Genomic DNA, 17,553 nt, shown 5'->3' on the forward strand with positions numbered 1-17,553 from the left:
CCCTTCTGCCAGAGAGAAGGGAATTGCCTCCTCCTGGTAGACAAGCACTAGTTTCTTTTGGATCCAACATTCCGGCCTTTTGTTGAGGAGAAAGGATGGCATACTCTCTTCTGTAATTGTTCCTTAACTGAAATTGAGATGTCACTGTCAGGGTCCAAGAAACTTAGAACGTGGGACCAAGGCCAGGAAGGGGCAGGGGATACCTGGTTCGTCGCCCAGGTTCTGCTGGACCGTCTGGGGCAAGCAGAGACTGAGCAGTCTGGAGTGCTGTCCCAATGCAGATGCTGAAGCTTGTAGGAAATGCATGGGTTTACACCAGCTTTCAGCAAGTCCAGGGCTTTCCTATTTCAATGGACCACCTGAGGCTGGCATGTTTGAAACAGTTTTCAGTTTTCAATTGGCTAGAAATCTTCTGGGACGGATGATGTAGACTAGGAACAGAGTTAAGGTCTTAAGGGAAAGCTTTTATCTTGGGTATACACTTGGGACTTTGGTTCGTTCCATTGGGGCTGTGGAAGGGATCCCAAGACAGAGAGAAGAGAGAGCCCTCCCTCAGGGGTAAGCAATAGGTGGGGGAACTTAGGTCGTTGACTGACATGATGGGAGTATTTACCTGGAACCCATTTGATATGTGAAGGGTAGATCCAAGTCACAAATCCTTGAAGGATTCATGAGTTTTTAAGTTTAAAAAAAAAATATACACACACACACACATATATATATGATAACGGTTTTAGATATATGACCATTACCACTGTTGTGATATGCACTGAAATCCTCATTGTAAGGAAAGCAGTTAACATGTCTGCCAACAGGTGGAGCAGACTTACCGCTTTGAGCTATAGACGAAGTCAGGGGCTCAAAAGATGGTTCTGGGTTAAGAACACGAACATTCTTCCCTCTGTCCAGAGAGCTAGATATACCTAGATTGAACAGAAATGGTTTCAGCACAATGCAAAACACTTTTTGTTTTGTTTTGTTTGTTTGTTTTGGTTTTTCAATACAGGGTTTCTCTGTGTACCCTTGGCTGCCCTAGACTAACCTTGTAGACCAGGCTGGCCTCAAACTCACAATGAACTGCCTGCCTCTGCCTCCCAAGTGCTGGGACTAAAGGGGTGTGCCACCACCACCTGGCTACAGTGCAAAACACTTTTAAGTCTATACTTAAAAACAACCAGAGGAAGTTTAAATTTTTGAGCTTGTGGCTATGGTAATAGTAGTTTGCCTGGGCTGGAATAATAGCTCATCTCATCTCCATTGATTAATGATCAAACTGTGAAGTTTTGAAGCCTTAATATAATAATAGCATAGTGAGATGGAAAAAATATGAAACATATTTTTCATTTTTCATATACCTTAAATCTCTTCCTCAGACTTTTATACCTTTTATTTGCATATCTTAAATTATTTTCTTAAACTCTCACAACTTTCATAAACTTTACATTTTTATTTTCCTTTTCATCCAGTTTGCCAAGAGACACAGAAAGTTGATTACTGGAACAGCCGTTGCAAAGCACATTCCCTTAAATAAGGAATAGTAAAAAGCACAGTTTTAGTTAGCAATAGCAACATGATAGCTTGAGTTTGCTTTCACATTGAAACCATTTCCAAAACTTTATCTCTTTCAGTGTGAGGCCTGTCAGCAAGGTAAGCTGTCTGTGAATCTGTCTTTCTCAGCAGACCTAGCAGACCTAGAAAGTGAAAGGCGGGCCTGGTTTCTACAGAGCAGGAGTCGGTTAAACTGAAGTCTATAGTCAGCATCAACAATCATCGGAGCTCTGAGAAGGATAAATGTGAGCAAGAAGCATAATCTGTTTTTTCATTAAACATCTTAAAATGCCATTTTTCATGGATCTCTGAGCAGTTTGAGGCCCATCATCTAGACTAGTAGTACACCTGATTTTAAGCAGACTTTACTTGTTTTTGGTCACTTGCCTCAGGCTCATCCTTGGTAGCATATACAGAAGGTTAGATAAAGCTCATCCCTGTAAGTGAATTACAGCTGCAGTCCACATGACTACAAGCATAGTTCTGAGCACTTTAAGGAATCTGATCATTTATAAGGTGACTATTAAATTGCATGTCTTAGTTATCTTTAACAGTTAGCAAGTTACAAAATTAGCCTTTACAAAATTAGGATTTTATATTTTTATCCCTGTTATGGTTTAGCCTTAAAACTTGATTGAAGACTTAATTGAAAATCATTGAGCAGCAAAATAAAACTTTAAACTATGAATACAGTCCACAGAGAGACTGAGGACCTTATTTCCCTGGTCCTTTTATAGTGTACCCTTATAAAATATCATACTTTCTTATACAAGTTAGTTTAGATAGCTAAAGCTTCACAAAGTTAGCAAAGACATATACATATGCATACATACCTTCAAGTCAATTTCTGCTAGCCTGAATAGAACTTAGGTATTTATAAACCTTATTTATTGAAGATACCTTATTTTTCAAATGTACATTGTTTCTTATCTGAAATTTTCTAAAAGGCTATTTAGTTTAAAAAGGAGATACAGCCAGGCGTGGTGGCGCACACATTTAATCCCAGCACTTGGGAGGCAGAGGCAGGTGGATCGCTGTGAGTTTGAGGCCAGCCTGGTCTACAAAGCAAGTCCAGGACAGCCAAGGCTACACAGAGAGACCCTGTTTCGAAAAACCGAAAAGGAAAAAAAGAGAGAGAGAGAGAGAGAGAGAGAGAGAGAGAGAGAGAGAACTACAATGATAAGAGGGAGCTCAGTGGAACTAAGAACTAAGAAATTTTATGGGCTGCCTTGGTTGATTTACACCATATGGTCACCTTAATCAAGATGGTGGTAAAGTCACATGGCATGCACTCTCTTTAACCTTAGTAAACATAGCTGCCAGCCATATGGTGGCTTCTGTCCCATGATGGGGTCATCAGCCAAGGTGGTGGCAAGTCACATGGCTACTGCTCCTTCCCTCTTAACATCTTTTTTTTTTTTTTGAAACAAGAGTTGATTCCAAATTATATACAAGCATGAATAACAATTTAAGATACCTATGTATAGATTACTATCAGCTCTTTTGTTCCAAGTTATTTGTTTCTTTGTTTTGTTTGGTTTTTTAAGACAGGGTTTCCCTGTGTCTTGGCTGTCCTGGACTCACTTTGTACCAGGCTGACCTCAAATTCACAGCGATCTGCCTGCCTCTGCCTCCTGAGTGCTGGGATTAAAAGAGTGCATCACCACACCTGGCTTTTTGTTAGAGATTTTACAAATTTTTATAATACCCAATATACTTACAAATCTTGAGGTACAAAAGTTTACACAATAGTCTTACAAATCTTTGGGATTTAATTTATACTTTACCAAAAGTCTTAGAGAGCTAAATAAAACCAAGAAAAGGATGAGATAAGCAGCAATAATGACTATTGGGAATAGTTTGTCCACCATTTTCAAACACATATGCCTTTTCCTAGGCTGTTTTGTTTTGACCTGATGAATGATCAGAGTTCTCTCTCCCTCCCTTTTCCCCTCCTCCTCCCTCTCCCCCTCCCCTTCCCCTTGCCCTTTCCTCTCCCTCTCCCTTTCCCTCTGCTGTCTTAGTCAGATGGCCAACTGACTCAGAACAGAGATTTGGGAATAAACATGTTTAGGTCAGGAGAGGGAGGGCCATAATCTAACTCCATAGCCAGCTGTTTTTAATAAAGTAAGACAGCATAAAACAATATTTTAATATTATTCATACCCAAAAGATACCTGCATCTCTTCAACACCAAATCCAGAGACCAGAGGGAGTGAGCAAAGCAGGCAGAGAACAAGAAGGCTGCAGCCTGGGCCTCAAAGGAGCTTCTGTGATTTGATTCCTGGGAACTTGGCTTTTCCTCCCAGAAGATGCTGGCACTGTCAGCCCCAATACTGCTTCGCTCTCTGTCTGTGACACCTGTGACTTATCCTGTTTTCCCCTTGTGCGATGTGGCTGACTCCATCTCACTGTACGATAGCTTTCCACGGACACTGTTCCGTTTCTCCCCTGGAATAGTATGTAAGATGCTGTACTTTGGGGCTTGAGAGATGGCTCAGCAGTTAAGAGCACTGGCTGCATCTTACCAAAAGCAATCTACAGATTCAGTGCAATCCCTATCAAAATACCTACACAATTTTTTAAAGACATTGAAAGGTCAATTCTCAACTTCATATGGAAAAACAAAAAACCCAGAATACCTAAAACAATCTTGTACAATAAAAGGTCCTCTGGAGGAATCTCCATACTTGATCTCAAGCTGTACTATAAAGCAACAGGAATTAAAACAGCATGGTACTGGCACAGCCACAGGCTGGTTGATCAATGGAATCAAGTCGAAAACCCAGATATGAATCCACACACATATGGTCACTTGATTTTTGACAAAGAAGCCAAATCCATTCAATGGAAAAAGAATAACATCTTCAACAAATGGTGCTGGTCTAACTGGATGTCTACGTGTAAAAAAATGCAATTGGACCCATATTTGTCACCTTGCACAAAACTCAAACCCAAGTGGATCAAAGACCTCAACATAAAACCAGAGACACTAAGTCAGTTAGAAGAAAAAGTGGGGAAGAGCCTGGAACACATTGGCACAGGAGACAACTTCCTGAACAGAACACCAACAACCAGGCCTTAATGTCAACAATTAATAAGTGGGACCTCATGAGGTTGAGAAGCTTCTGTAAGGCAGGAGACACTGTCAAGGAGAACAAAGCGACAGCCTACAGACTGGAAAAAGATCTTCACCAACCCTACATCTGACAAAGGTCTAATATCAAAAATATATAAAGAACTCAAGAAATTAAACACCACCAAACCAAATAACCAATTGAGAAATGGGGTGCAGAACTTGCCAGGGACCAAAAGGCCTGAGGCCCACCCCCACCCATTCAGTATTTGCAGCAAACATCCTGCTGGGCCACTCATTAGGTATGCAAGGCATCCGGCTTAGTCCTGAGAAGACAGCGATCTGATCCTAAGATAACCACAGAGATATCCTGCTTTGTGTCACCTGGAAGACCCCTCCCCTTGCTAATGTTCCCGGGGCTCAACCCAGAAGATTTTGTACTTTTCCACTACTCTCCTTGCGTACCCCCGCCCTCACTAAAGCAGGTTTTAAAAAGCCTGCCATTACCTTCAATAAATGGCTCTTGACAAGCAACTGTTCGCTTGAGCTCTATGTCTCTCTCTCGCCCATTTCTTTAAATACAGGTTGCGACCCCCCTCGGCCCCCCAATAACTGACCAGCTGGACTGGTCGGTGGACTAGTTATCGTTACATGGACTAGTTTATCTGGCGCCCAACGTGGGGCTCGAGGTGCGGGTTTCTTCCCGAACGGATTAAGGGACCGGTCCACAGGAGTTTTCATGACCAGCCGAGTTCGCCCGGCCGGCTTCGTCATTAGGTGAGTCATCCGTTCGCATATCTCAAGAATGGGCCATTCGCTGTCCAAGGAAGCAAAGTTCATAAAAGGCTTAAAGGACGTACTCAGAGAGAGAGGTATTAGGGTAAAAAAGAAACATTTGATTGAGTTTTTTGTTTTTATTGACCAGACCTGTCCCTGGTTCATGATTGATGGACCTACTATTCATTCTGAAAAGTGGCAGAAGGTGGGGCGTGAGCTTAATGCACTTATTAAAAAAGATGGTAACACAGCGGTGTCGAACAGTATTTTTTCTTATTGGGGCCTTATACGGGACATAATTGAGTCCGGCGAAAACGAAAGCGGAGAGAGGCAGCTCCTCTCCGTGGCTGAACTCTGCCTGCGCGAATCTCTCCCTCCTTCTCGTGTTCCTTCCTGTTCCTCTTTGCAGGGTTCCTCTCTTCCTACATCCTCGGAGCCCTTAAAAAATCTTTCCCCTGCGCCTGCGTCCAATCCTTCCCCTTCCCCCCCCCCCCCCCGCCGTCTTTATCCGTCGCTTCCTCCCACCTATGAGGACCCCATTTCCGCTATGGAACGTGGGTGTTCACCACTTTGTGCCCCTGTTTTTCCCCCAAAAAGGACACCCTCTGTCCGGTCCGGTCCGCCAGCCTCTCCTGTTCCCCCTCCGTCGGTCGGCCCTTCACGCGCCTCCCGCCATTCCGCCATTTTCCTTTCTCAGGCCCCAGATGAGCCCTTGGATCCGGATGCTGCTGCCACCCTTGAGGAGGAGGCTGCTCGATATCATTCCGATGATGGCCTCCTCCGCGCGGCGCCAACCTTTCCCTCCTCTACCTTGCTCACTCTTCCCCCTCCCCTTACTAAGCCCTACCCTGCCTCCCGGCTCCCGCCACCTTGTTCCCTCCCAAACTGCTTTTGCCAGACGGAGGCCCATCTCCAACACCAGATCTCCCATGCGACGAAGATTCTTCAGCTTCAACAACGGCTTTCGCTTTTAACAACGCGCATTTCCTCCACAGCTCCGTTTATTTTCCCTGTCACCCGTTCCCAGAGCCAGCCCGCCCTGAGCGGGGCGAAAACTGAGGCCATTGATTCAGGCGCTGCTTTGGGAGACCCACCTGCCCCTACACCCTCCCAGTCGTCCGCGGCCCTTGTAGATTCTGATAGTGAGCATGATTCCTCAGGTTCGGAGGGAGAACAGAAAGGTGGTGGAACGGCTCCTGACCCTACCCCCACTGCTTATCATAAACTCAAATTTAAAAAGCTAGAAAAACTTAACACGGCTGTCCGTAGTTACGGACCTAATGCGCCGTTCACACTCTCCCTCCTTGATGATTTGGCAGATGGAGGTCATCTAACGCCCAACGAGTGGATCACCACTGCACAGACTGTCCTCACTCGAGGACAGTTCCTTTCTTGGAGGGCAGACTGGGCTGATCGTTGCCGTGACCTTATCCGAAAAAACGTACAGCAGGGACATCGCGAGACCCGTGAATGGTCTCTTGACAAACTCCTTGGCCAGGGCAAATATGCCACTGACGAAAAACAGCGTGCATTCCCCTTTTCCTTACTTTCCCATTCTAGTTCTGCCGCCCTCGCTGCTTGGAGAACTATTGCTTCCACGGGCTCCGCCCTGTCCCCTATTACCAAGATTCTTCAGGGACCTCAGGAGCCCTTCAGCGACTTCGCTGCGCGCCTCCTGGAGGCTTCAGAAAGATCCCTTGGTCCTGGCCAGACCGACAGTAAATTTCTTACACAATTGGCCTTTGAAAATGCCAACTCAGCCTGTAAGGCAGTTCTTAGACACAAATATAAGGGCAGGGATCTTGATGAGATGATTCAGCTTTGCCGAGAGGTTGATCCCCTAACTGATAAGTTTACCAAGGCCATTATGGCCGTCGGAGCCCTCCCTAGCGGGGCCTCCTGTTACCGGTGCGGCCAACCGGGACATTTTGCCCGCGCCTGCCCAAATGAGCGTAACCGCCCACCCTCACAGGCTGGACAGCCGCCGGTCGTTCCGCCACCCACTGGATCCCGGGGACCTGTGGCCCGGCCCCCCCTACTACGCTCTGCCCTCGTTGCCGTAGAGGTCGTCATTGGGCGAACACCTGCCGTTCCACTGTTGATGCCATGGGTAACCCTCTCCCCCCGCGTTCGGGAAACTCCTCTGGGGGCCAGTCCCGGGCCCCTCACCCTATCCAATTCCAGCCTGCGTCGGGACCGGTGTCACAGGCTCCCCCCAATTTACAGACCCGCTTCCATCCACAGACCTCCTACCCCACCTCCCAAACCCAACCTCCTCCCATTCCAGCGGTGGCCCCTTGCCCTCCCCCACAGGATTGGACTTCCGTGCCACCACCTCTACAATACTGACGCCCGAGGATGGAACCTTGTCCTTGCCTGTCGCCCTCTTTGGAAACCCTCCCCCTCTTCCCCTCCTGGTCCTCGGCCGTGCCTCTTCTGCCCTTATCGGGCTACTCATCTATCCCCTCGTTTTAAAACACCCGCTCCCTTCTCCTACGCTCCTCCTTGCCGCCGCTACCCAGGGCCCTCTCTCCATCTCTCCTGGTCAGATTCTGGCCTGGGCCCTTCCGTTAACCCTGGCTGACTCTGTTGTCTCTCCTCCCGCCACCCCGACTCCCTCCCTGCCCCCCTCCGCTTTTTGGGTCCAACGCTTAACTTCTGATAGACCCCATCTTACACTAAGGCTTGATGGCCGCCCCTTTGAAGGCATCATTGATTCCGGGGCAGATTCGACGGTCCTGTCCCAATCTTCTTGGCCCTCGTCTTGGCCCTGTCAGCCCTCCCTTACTCACCTTCAGGGCATCGGAATATCTACCAATACCCTTCAAAGTTCTAAGGTCCTTCGCTGGACTGACCCTGATGGCCAGACAGGGACGGTGCAACCGTTCATTGTCCCAGGGTTACCCGTTAATCTGTGGGGCCGGGACATACTCTCTCAGATGGGGGTCTTTATCTATAGCCCCTCCTCTCCTGTCACGCATCAGCTTTTGGATCAAGGCTATTTGCCAGGCCAGGGCCTCGGCAAGCTGGGACAGGGGCGTCTCGAGCCCATTGTCCCTATGCCTAGGATTAGTCGCCAAGGGCTGGGATATGAACAAAATTTTTTATAAGGGCCACTTCTCCCCCTGCACTCCAGGCCGATAAAATTACTTGGAGAACTGATTCTCCTGTCTGGATCGATCAGTGGCCCCTTCCTTCCCGTAAACTGGCCGCAGCCTCAAGGCTGGTGCAGGAGCAACTTGATGCAGGCCATGTTGAGCCCTCTACTTCCCCCTGGAACACCCCCATTTTTGTCATCCAAAAAAAAGAACTAAACAGAGAATTCTCAACAGAGGAATATCAAAGGGCTGAGAAACACTTAAAGAAATGCTCAACCTCCCTAATCATCAGGGAAATGCAAATCAAAACAACTCTGAGATTCCATCTTACACCCATCAGAATGGCTAAGACCAAAAATTCAAGCAACACCATATGCTGGCGAGGATGTGGAGAGAGAGGAACACTCCTTCATTGCTGGTGGGAATACAAACCAGTACAGCCACTTTGGAAACCTATCTGGTGCTATCTCAGAAAACTGGGAATAGGGCTTCCGTAAGACCCAGCTATTCCACTCCTTGGAATATACCCAGAAGATGCTCTAGCATACAACAAGGACATATGTTCAACCATGTTCATAGCAGCCTTATTCATAATAGCCAGATCATGGAAACAGCCTAAGTGTCCCTCAGCAGAAGAATGGATAAAGAAACTGTGATACATTTACACTATGCAATACTACTCAGCTATTAAAACCAAGGAATTCCCAAAATTTGTGGACAAATGGATTGAACTAGAAATAATCATAATGAGTGAGTTAACCCAGAAGCAGAAAGAGTTAACTGGTATGTACTCACTTATATCTGCACACTAGCCTAAGGGGCATGTCCCATAAAAGTCTTCACTTACCAGGAAACTGGGACAGAGGGGAAGACATCCCATTGAGACTCTGGATGAGAGAAGCATGGGAGAATAGCAAAGTAGAAGGATCCAGAGGGTCCTAGAAACCTACAAGAAAAACATTATGATAGGCAGATTTGGGCCCAGGGGTCCCGCTCAAACTATGGCACCAGCCAAGGACAATACATGCAGTAAAATTCAAACCCCTATCCAGATCTAGCCAATGGACAGGACATTCTCCACAGTTGAGTGGAGAGTGGGGTCTGACTTTCACACGAACTCTGGTGCTCCATATTTGACCACGTCCCCTGAATGGGGAGACCTGGTGGCACCCAGAGGAAGGATAGCAAGCTGCCAAGAAGAGACTTGATATCCTATGAGCATATACAGAGGGAGGAAGTCCGCCTTAGTCACAGTCATGGGGGAGGGGAGTAAGGGGAAAATGGGAGGGAGGAAGGGGAGGATACAAGGGATGGGATAACCATTGAGATGTAATAAGAATAAATTAATAAAATTTAAAAAAATAAAAATAAAAAGATTAACTGAAAAAAATAAAAATTAAGGGAAAAAAAAAGCACTGGCTGCTCCTCCGGAGGACCTGGGTTCAATTCCCTGCCCTCACGCGTCAGCTCACAACTGTCTGTACTTCCTGTTCTGGAGGATCCAACTCCCTCATACATGCAGGCAATACACCAATGTACATACAATAAAAATAAATAAAAATTTAAAAGCATAAACAAAATGTTGTACTTCTTAATATGCTTGCTTGTATGAGCCGTCGGCTCATGCACGGCCTCCTGCCCCAGCTTTCCTGTCTTCTCTATGTTCTCCTCTCACTTACGACCCTGTCACTAAAGAATGACCTGCTAGTCAGGGTCAGCTGAAGTCATCACAATTTGTTCCTATGTTGCTGAGTAATATTCCATTCTATGGATGTAGAAAAGTTTATTAATCCATCTTCCTTTAGGTGAGCATTTGCAATTTTGAAGTATTATAAATAAGCTTAGAAGCATGAATTTAAAAATATTCTTGTACAAAATTACATATAGCATGTTTGTCTCAGGATAGACTCAGCTATGCTTCTGTAATAAACAGTGCCCCAAGGTGACCCCCCCCAAAAAAATGCTTACAACACAAGTCTGAGAACCTGAGTTCAATCTCTAGAACTCACATAAAGGCGAAGATAGCCCAGCTCCTCAGTTGCCCTCTCACCCCCAACGTGCACACATACACATTAGTCATACATACATGCTAATAACATTAATAAAAGGTAATTTTAATTTATTTTTAATTACTTTATCTAATGTATATGGGTATTTTGCCTGCATGTATGTCTGTGCACCCACACGCATGCCTAGAGGCTGCAGAAGCCAGAGGAGGGGGTCAGTCTCCCAAACACTAGAGTTCCAGACAGTGGTAAGCCTCCAGGTGGGTGCTGAGAATCCCACCTGGGTCCTGTGGAAAAGCAGTGCTCTTAACTGCTGAGGAATCTCTCCAGCCCTTTAATAATTTGTAATGGCAAGGGTTTATTTCTTTTTCATGTTATATCCCATCAAAATTCAGCAAAATTTCATGCCTCTCCATTGGCCGAGCATTTAGGCATCCATGCTGCAGACGTTCTATGCCAGCACGTCTTCCCATGATCGCCTTAGCAGAAAAAGACTGTTAGTTAAGTACTGGCCTGGCTTACAAGAGGAAGAAGCCGTGTCACTACGATTGCAGCCACGGGGGGAGTGTGCTCTGCTGCTGTGTGGCTTACTGCTTGCCCTGCCACGTGCTGCTTACAATAATGATGTTTTAAAGCATGTTTTCACCATTATATCCATTTAAGGGGTGAACAATATGAAAATGGTGCTCAGGGAGACTGCAGTCGGTAGATTGAGCAAGCTTGGAACCATGTGTGTCTCTCCCTTTAGGGAGTTTATGAAGTGGATTTAAGAGAGCATAGGAGAGAAGCTGACATCTATGGCTCTGGGGCAGGAGGGAACACTTAGTGCAAAGGTTACGAGAGGGAGTTCTGAAGCCAGACCATGGTTTTCAATTATAGCTCTTGTGATTTAGTAAGCTAGGTGGGTTGCTTTACCTTCATGTAAAATAAAGAGATGAAGAAAATGGAACCTAGCACATGGAGGCACTCTAGTTTAAATGGTATACAGCAAGCACTCAAATGCTGTTTCTGCTCACCATGTTTGTTCAGTTGATGACAAATGCCCGTCACCCCAACACTCAGGAGGCTGAGGCAGGAAAATTTAGAGTTCAAGGCCAGCCTGGCCACATAGTGAACCTGAGCTCTTATAAATATACAACACCTCTGCTTGTTGGCTTATGGTTCTGTGGGTCTGGTATCATAGCTAGGTTTTCTACTCTGAGTCTCACCGGGTGGAAATTGAGGGGACAAGGGGGTCAGTGAGGCTTGAGTGTGTGGCTGTGGGGGAAATTCTCTTGTGACCTCCTTCCTACTAAACCTTGTTTCCTTGCTGGCTCAGGTTGGGGTGCAGCCAGTTGCCCTACCCCACCCCAACTCATCCCCTCCCCCTCCCCCTCCTCCAGCAGCCCCCTCCATCCTCAACTCTGAGCTCAAGGTGTCCAGGAAGAATTCCTGCTAGCTCAGAATTCAAGGAAATCGATCTGATTCGGAGGTCGGGGTACTGCATTTCTGAGACGTGACTTTTTCTCTGCTAAAGGGTTTCTTAAGACTAGTTCAGGGACAATCAGGTAATCTCCCCTCATCCTGACGTCATCTGTGTCACGTAGCAGCATAAGCTGATTGCGTGAGTCCGTCACTGGCCCATTCTCACTGTGGGTTGTGTGTACAATTGTACAGCCTTCTAAGCATCTTCCTGATACGTGATGCTTGGCTGTTACCAGTGCCAGTGTATCTCAGTGGGTGTGCTGGGTGTGTGTCACATGTAAATGTTTGTGTGCTGCTCTGGCCTTTGCATTTATGTACACAGGTACACATAAATGCACCACCTGCGGCTGCCCCACTGACCAACACAGAGTAATGTTCTCTCCCTTTTGCCTTAAGACAGGTCTTTCAGTGAACCAGAAGCTCACCATCTGAGCTAGGCTGCCCAGCCAGTAAGCTCTTGGGACTCTGCACCCCTCAGTGTTAGGGTCACAGGCATGCGTGGCCACACCCAACTTTTTGTAAGGGTGCCAGGGATTTGAATTCAGCTTCTAATGCTTACAGAGTAGGCAAATACTCTTACCCACTGGCTTGTCTTCACAGCCCCACGAGTGTATTTTTTAACAAAGAGGAATTTAAATCAGGATTCAAAATATAATTTGCTATAAATATATTCTACAAATAAGAGACTAAATTGGTAGTGTCCTTAATATCCTATTGAGAAAAACCAGACCAGAGAGCCCCAGGATAGTAATTCTACAGCGGTAATTTTGTTTGTTTGCTCTGTTCCTCACTAATTGCTAATATTGTTAAGGTGGGAATCATGTTTTATTCATTTTTATATTCATATTATAAACATGTGTCAAATAGATGTACATATTCAAAATAAAATGAGCGATATCATTGAGCTTCAACCAATTAAACCCTAGCCAGCTTGAATTAAACGGGAGGCAGGGCTGGGGTGTAGCTCCGTTGGTAAGTGCTTGCCTATCAAGCACAAGCCCTGGCTCTAGTCCAGTGCTACATACATGAGTGGTTGTGGTGGAGGACTGCGGTCCACAGGAGGTGGGAGGCTGCGGGAGCATCTGACATCCAGGGTCATTCTCAGCTGGTGAGTCAAGGCCAGCCTGGGGATCCGTGAAGACTCTGCCTTGAACAAAATAGGGAGACACTGTTATGAGGTCTGGTTAATTGTCAAAAGGAATTGCTAAGACTTCTGAGGAGAAGACATCAAGGTATCTCTAGAGCTGTCAGCACAGGGGAGTTCATGAGCCCTTATTAACTGGAGGATTTCCTTTGGTAGTGTCTTGATGACACACTACTGAGCTCTGTGTGTCTGCTCTAAATTTTGAGTCTCTTGGATGGAGAACTTGGTTGCCCCAAACTAAGGTACCCGTATGTTCCATCCACTCATATGGAGGCAGGTTGTTTGTATTACCTAGTGTAAATGTGTTACTGGCTGGCCACAGGCAGAACACTGTTGTTAACTCAGGGAAGCAGGTTGAGACCTCTCCCACCCCTAAGCCATGGTCTCGCTTACCCAGCTGTTCACCAGCGTCGGCCCTGCGCTGTCAGATGAGAGCCTAGTCACATAGCCTTCTCAGTGTCTTGTGTTTCTATGTTAACTCCTCACTGTGTCTGACAGGTAGACCATTCCTAGATATCCACATGTCCCAGATCGACACAGCATGGAGTCATCTGAGAAGGGATTTTTCAATTGAGCTGTTTCCAAGATCACAGCGGCCTGCCAGGGGGCAGGGTGGGGGGTGGGGTGGTGGTGGTGGTGGTGTTTAACTTGTTAATTGGCATAAGAAGGCCTAGACCACCGTGGGCAGCACAATCTGATCTTTGTAAGAAAACCAGCTAAGCATGAGCGAGCAAACAGCATTGTCTGTATGGTTTCTGCTTCAAGTTCCTAGTTGAGGTCCTGCCCTGGCTCCCTCGGGGATACGCTGTGCTCTGGAAGTGTAAGCCAAATAAGCCCCTTCTTCCCCTAAGTTTCCTTTTGGCAGAGGGTTTTCTATCACAGCAACAGAAAGGAAGCGTTGAGTAGAGGGAAGGTCCATTACTTTGGTGTCAGGCATCCACTGGGGATCTTCGACCATAGCGCCTAGGATGGGGCACTGCAGTCCGCAGGGACATGGACGCTGGAATAGTCGTTCTCGCTCCGCTTCTGGTGGGGGCTTCACTGTCTCTCTCAGTGCGTAAGATAACTATAAAAACACAGTCACCAGCAGCTCTAAGTTGTATCTCATGTGGTGCCTAGGAAACGCTCACTGTTGTGCCGCCTGTAAAGCAAACAGATTTGAGTCTTTAGGAGAACCTAAGACTGCTGGGGGCAGGGAGACTCCCCAGAAGTCACCTGGCCCGCTGCTTGTCCTCAGTGTCAATCCTTTTCTTCTGTTTTCCATCTCCTATGTCTTTCTTCTTTGAAATCACTTTGATGCTGCCCTCCACAGCTTGACTCGGCTTTGTGAACAATCGATACTAAGTGCATTATAAAAGACTATAAACTGTGACTTCTTATAGAAGCTTTCTTCTCTCCATTAGAAGTAATTATGGGTTTTTCTACTATGTGAGCTTTAAAAAAATTAGTGGACTTTAAGTGGCACTGGAGTCACACTAATTTGTGGAAAGCTGCTACATTTTAAGTGGATACCCTGCGACAACTCATCATGACCTCAAAATGTGTGTGCAGCCATGTTTTCAATGCAAGGGGCTTTGTGCTGAGGTTTTACTTGGGCACTGGGGATCCGAACTCAGGTCCTCCTGTGTGTGTAGCAGGCACTTCACCAACTTAGTCATCTTCCCAGCCCTTCCCTTCCTTATACTCTACTTCACTTCCCACAGAATAGTCACCATCTCGCATTCTGATAGTTGAGTCACTACTTCTACTAACAGTCTAGAAACAAAAACTATGAGACGTGATTTACCCAAAGCCACACAGCTAGAGATGGGCTCCTCCCATCCCTCCTCGCTGTCCTAAAAAGCAGTAGGATGATTAAAGCCAGGATAGAAATCTAATCACATTATTAGGCAGGGAAGTCAAAAGGTCATGGTCATCACCGTCTACCTAGGAAGTCTGCAGGCAGCCCGGGCTACATGAAACTCAGTCTCAAACAGAAGAGGGTGATGACAAAGAGGAGGCAGTGTGCTTATGAATAGAGTCAGATTTATCTATTAAGGCCACTATTACTCTGCTACGTGAAGAATGCGCTGCAGTGAAGATGCTGAGAAACATAAAACAGGAAATAAATACAAACCTTTCGTGAGCACTCCAGCGAGGAGGATCGACTGTAGAACAATCTGGAGACTGAGTGGAATACAGACTGAGTTCCGTTTTTCTCAAGATGCTTGTCAGACATGCAGCAGAGAACCTTGAAGTAGGGAGTCTAAGAGGCAGATGGGGGCCCTGGAGAAATCCCAGGCTGGATATGTGAGTGGGGAAGAGTAAGTGTGGCCCTCATTAGAGGAGCCAATCATCTCACTGAGGTGATTAGAGCATACGGGCGAATTAGAGATAGGTGCTCATGAATGAACGAAGACAGGCCTTTTGGGGAAGTAGGGACATGGCTCGGGTTAGAACAGGAATGATATGGACCAATGGACTTGTTACCCAGGTGCCAACTTAGGTAAATCACCTTTTTGTGTGCAAAGATATATGAGGTCTTACGTTTATTTTTTTTCCCCCTCTTAGTTCTAGGGTTGAACTTGGGGCCTCATGCATGGTCAGTGAATGTTCTCACATTGAATTCATCATGAACTTTCGTGTGTTAAGCAGAAAGCATCTTCCTGAGTTTTCGTGCTTTTATTTGTGAAAGACAAGACTTCACATAAATAAATCTTACCATGGTTATATTGGTCCTGCATGATGAGTGGACGCTGTAGGACAGTCATGATGTCCTGCAAGGCGCTGCCTGCTATCTGCTGGTAACGTGGTGGAAATGAGGCAGATGGTCAGGTGTTTTAGGGGTGGTTGTGCACCTTTCCCCCGCTGGTTAGAGTCCAGCTCCTCCCTACTCTGCTCAGGTAAGGCGGCAGACAGCACGGTCTTCCCGGAGCTCTGCTCTCCCCCTCCGTCCCTCCTCCTCCTCACAGCCCACCATGCAGGGCCTGTGATAGCTATCCTGGCGTCTTTCATTGGCAGAGCACAGTTTGAGAAGGCTGGAAACATTTCCAGAGCACAACACTGCAGATACAAGTGGGATCTACGTGTTTGAACAGCCATTTGAAAAATTGATGTTCTACATTGCCAAAAAAGTTGATGCCTTTCCAAAATTATCTTTGATGGCTTCAGACATTCTCAGCTGGATTCCCTAACTCTGAGCATCATCACTCTGTGTCACTAGTAATTGTCTCTCTTAATACACTCCCACCTTTGTGTATTAGCTTCGTGTGCCCGAGCGCTCCGTGCACACGGTTACTCCTCTGGGGTTGTGTGCTTGTTATGAACTGAGAACTAAGGAAGCACTTGTAATTGGATCCAGGACCTTAACTTAAGTGCTGATTCTTCCTATTTGGCCATTCCGCAGAAATGAAGACGCAGTCAACCAGATGGCCGTCGCTCCCTTCCCAGTGCCATCCAACTCCCCATCACCTGTGGAGGTAAGGTTGCTCAGAAGGCGTTCTCAGTGCACTCAATGAATTGTTCACCATTTCCACAAAACCTTCCTTTGTGATTTTATTTTTAGTCACGTAATAATCTGTTAACTAGCAAGTGTTCCTGCCTAAGACAGAAAGCATTTGCAGTATGATTATGCAGTATGAAACAGTGCTAGATACATGTACTAGAGTCAACTCACTAATATTACCTCTTCAGAGTTACAAAGTTCCTCAGATCTATTGGGTGACCTAGCAATGGCAGTTTCTATATCAAAGTCCAGAGAACCATGCAGCAGTACACGAAGCTGGAAGCCTCAGAACACGGGTGCTGCAGTGCAGTGTCAGGCCATGGCTGAAGGTCAAAGCCTTGGGGAATTGTTGGTGTGAGTCTGTCTACATTGAACCACAGAAGCAGCTGGACTCTGAGGTCCTCAGCAAGCTGCAGCAGTGATGGCGCTTGCACTGCGGGCTGGCGTCTCCAACCTCCCCTTTCCTACTGCGCACTCAGCCTCAAGGTGGTGCTGCTGACTTCCCCCACCCCCTGAATCCGCCACCCCCTCTGGATTCAGAGTACCACCCCATCTCTGAATCCAGTCAAGACCAGTCACCACTAAATCAGAAGCTCTTCCAGCTGCAATTTTTATCTTTTTTTGACCAGTTATTGTCAGATAAGCTACAAATTAGAACTTTGTTGCATTGTCTCCATAGAGATTATTTCAGTAGTGTTGCCATTACTAAGGTTTGGGTTAGGGATGGGGGAGGACACGACATTGTTTTGGGTTTGGTTTTGTTTTTTCTTTTTCGTTTTTTCAAGACAGGGTTTCTCTGTCTAGCTCTGGCTGTCTTGGGACTCATTCTAAAGACCAGGCTAATACACTTGCCTCTGCCTCCTGAGTGCTGGGATTAAAGGCATGCACCACCACTGCCCAGCAATAATAATTATTATTATTATTATTATCATCATCATCATTAAAGACTTCAAAGG

The 17,553-nt window shown here is 46.4% G+C and overlaps 1 protein-coding gene across 3 annotated transcripts in view; it reads left to right on the forward strand.

The window, feature by feature from the left end:
• The window catches only part of PATJ (PATJ crumbs cell polarity complex component), a 324,218-nt gene that overhangs the window by 205,638 nt on the left and 101,027 nt on the right, over positions 1–17,553 (forward strand). For all 3 annotated transcript variants that reach the window (XM_084769227.1, XM_084769228.1, XM_084769229.1), the window contains one exon: positions 16,499–16,571. In XM_084769227.1, coding sequence (XP_084625353.1) covers positions 16,499–16,571 — 73 coding nt within the window. The remainder of the gene's footprint in view (positions 1–16,498; positions 16,572–17,553) is intronic.

The sequence above is a fragment of the Acomys minous genome, assembly GCF_964271855.1.
Source record: "Acomys minous genome assembly, chromosome: 1".
NCBI classification, from domain to species: Eukaryota; Metazoa; Chordata; class Mammalia; order Rodentia; family Muridae; genus Acomys; species Acomys minous.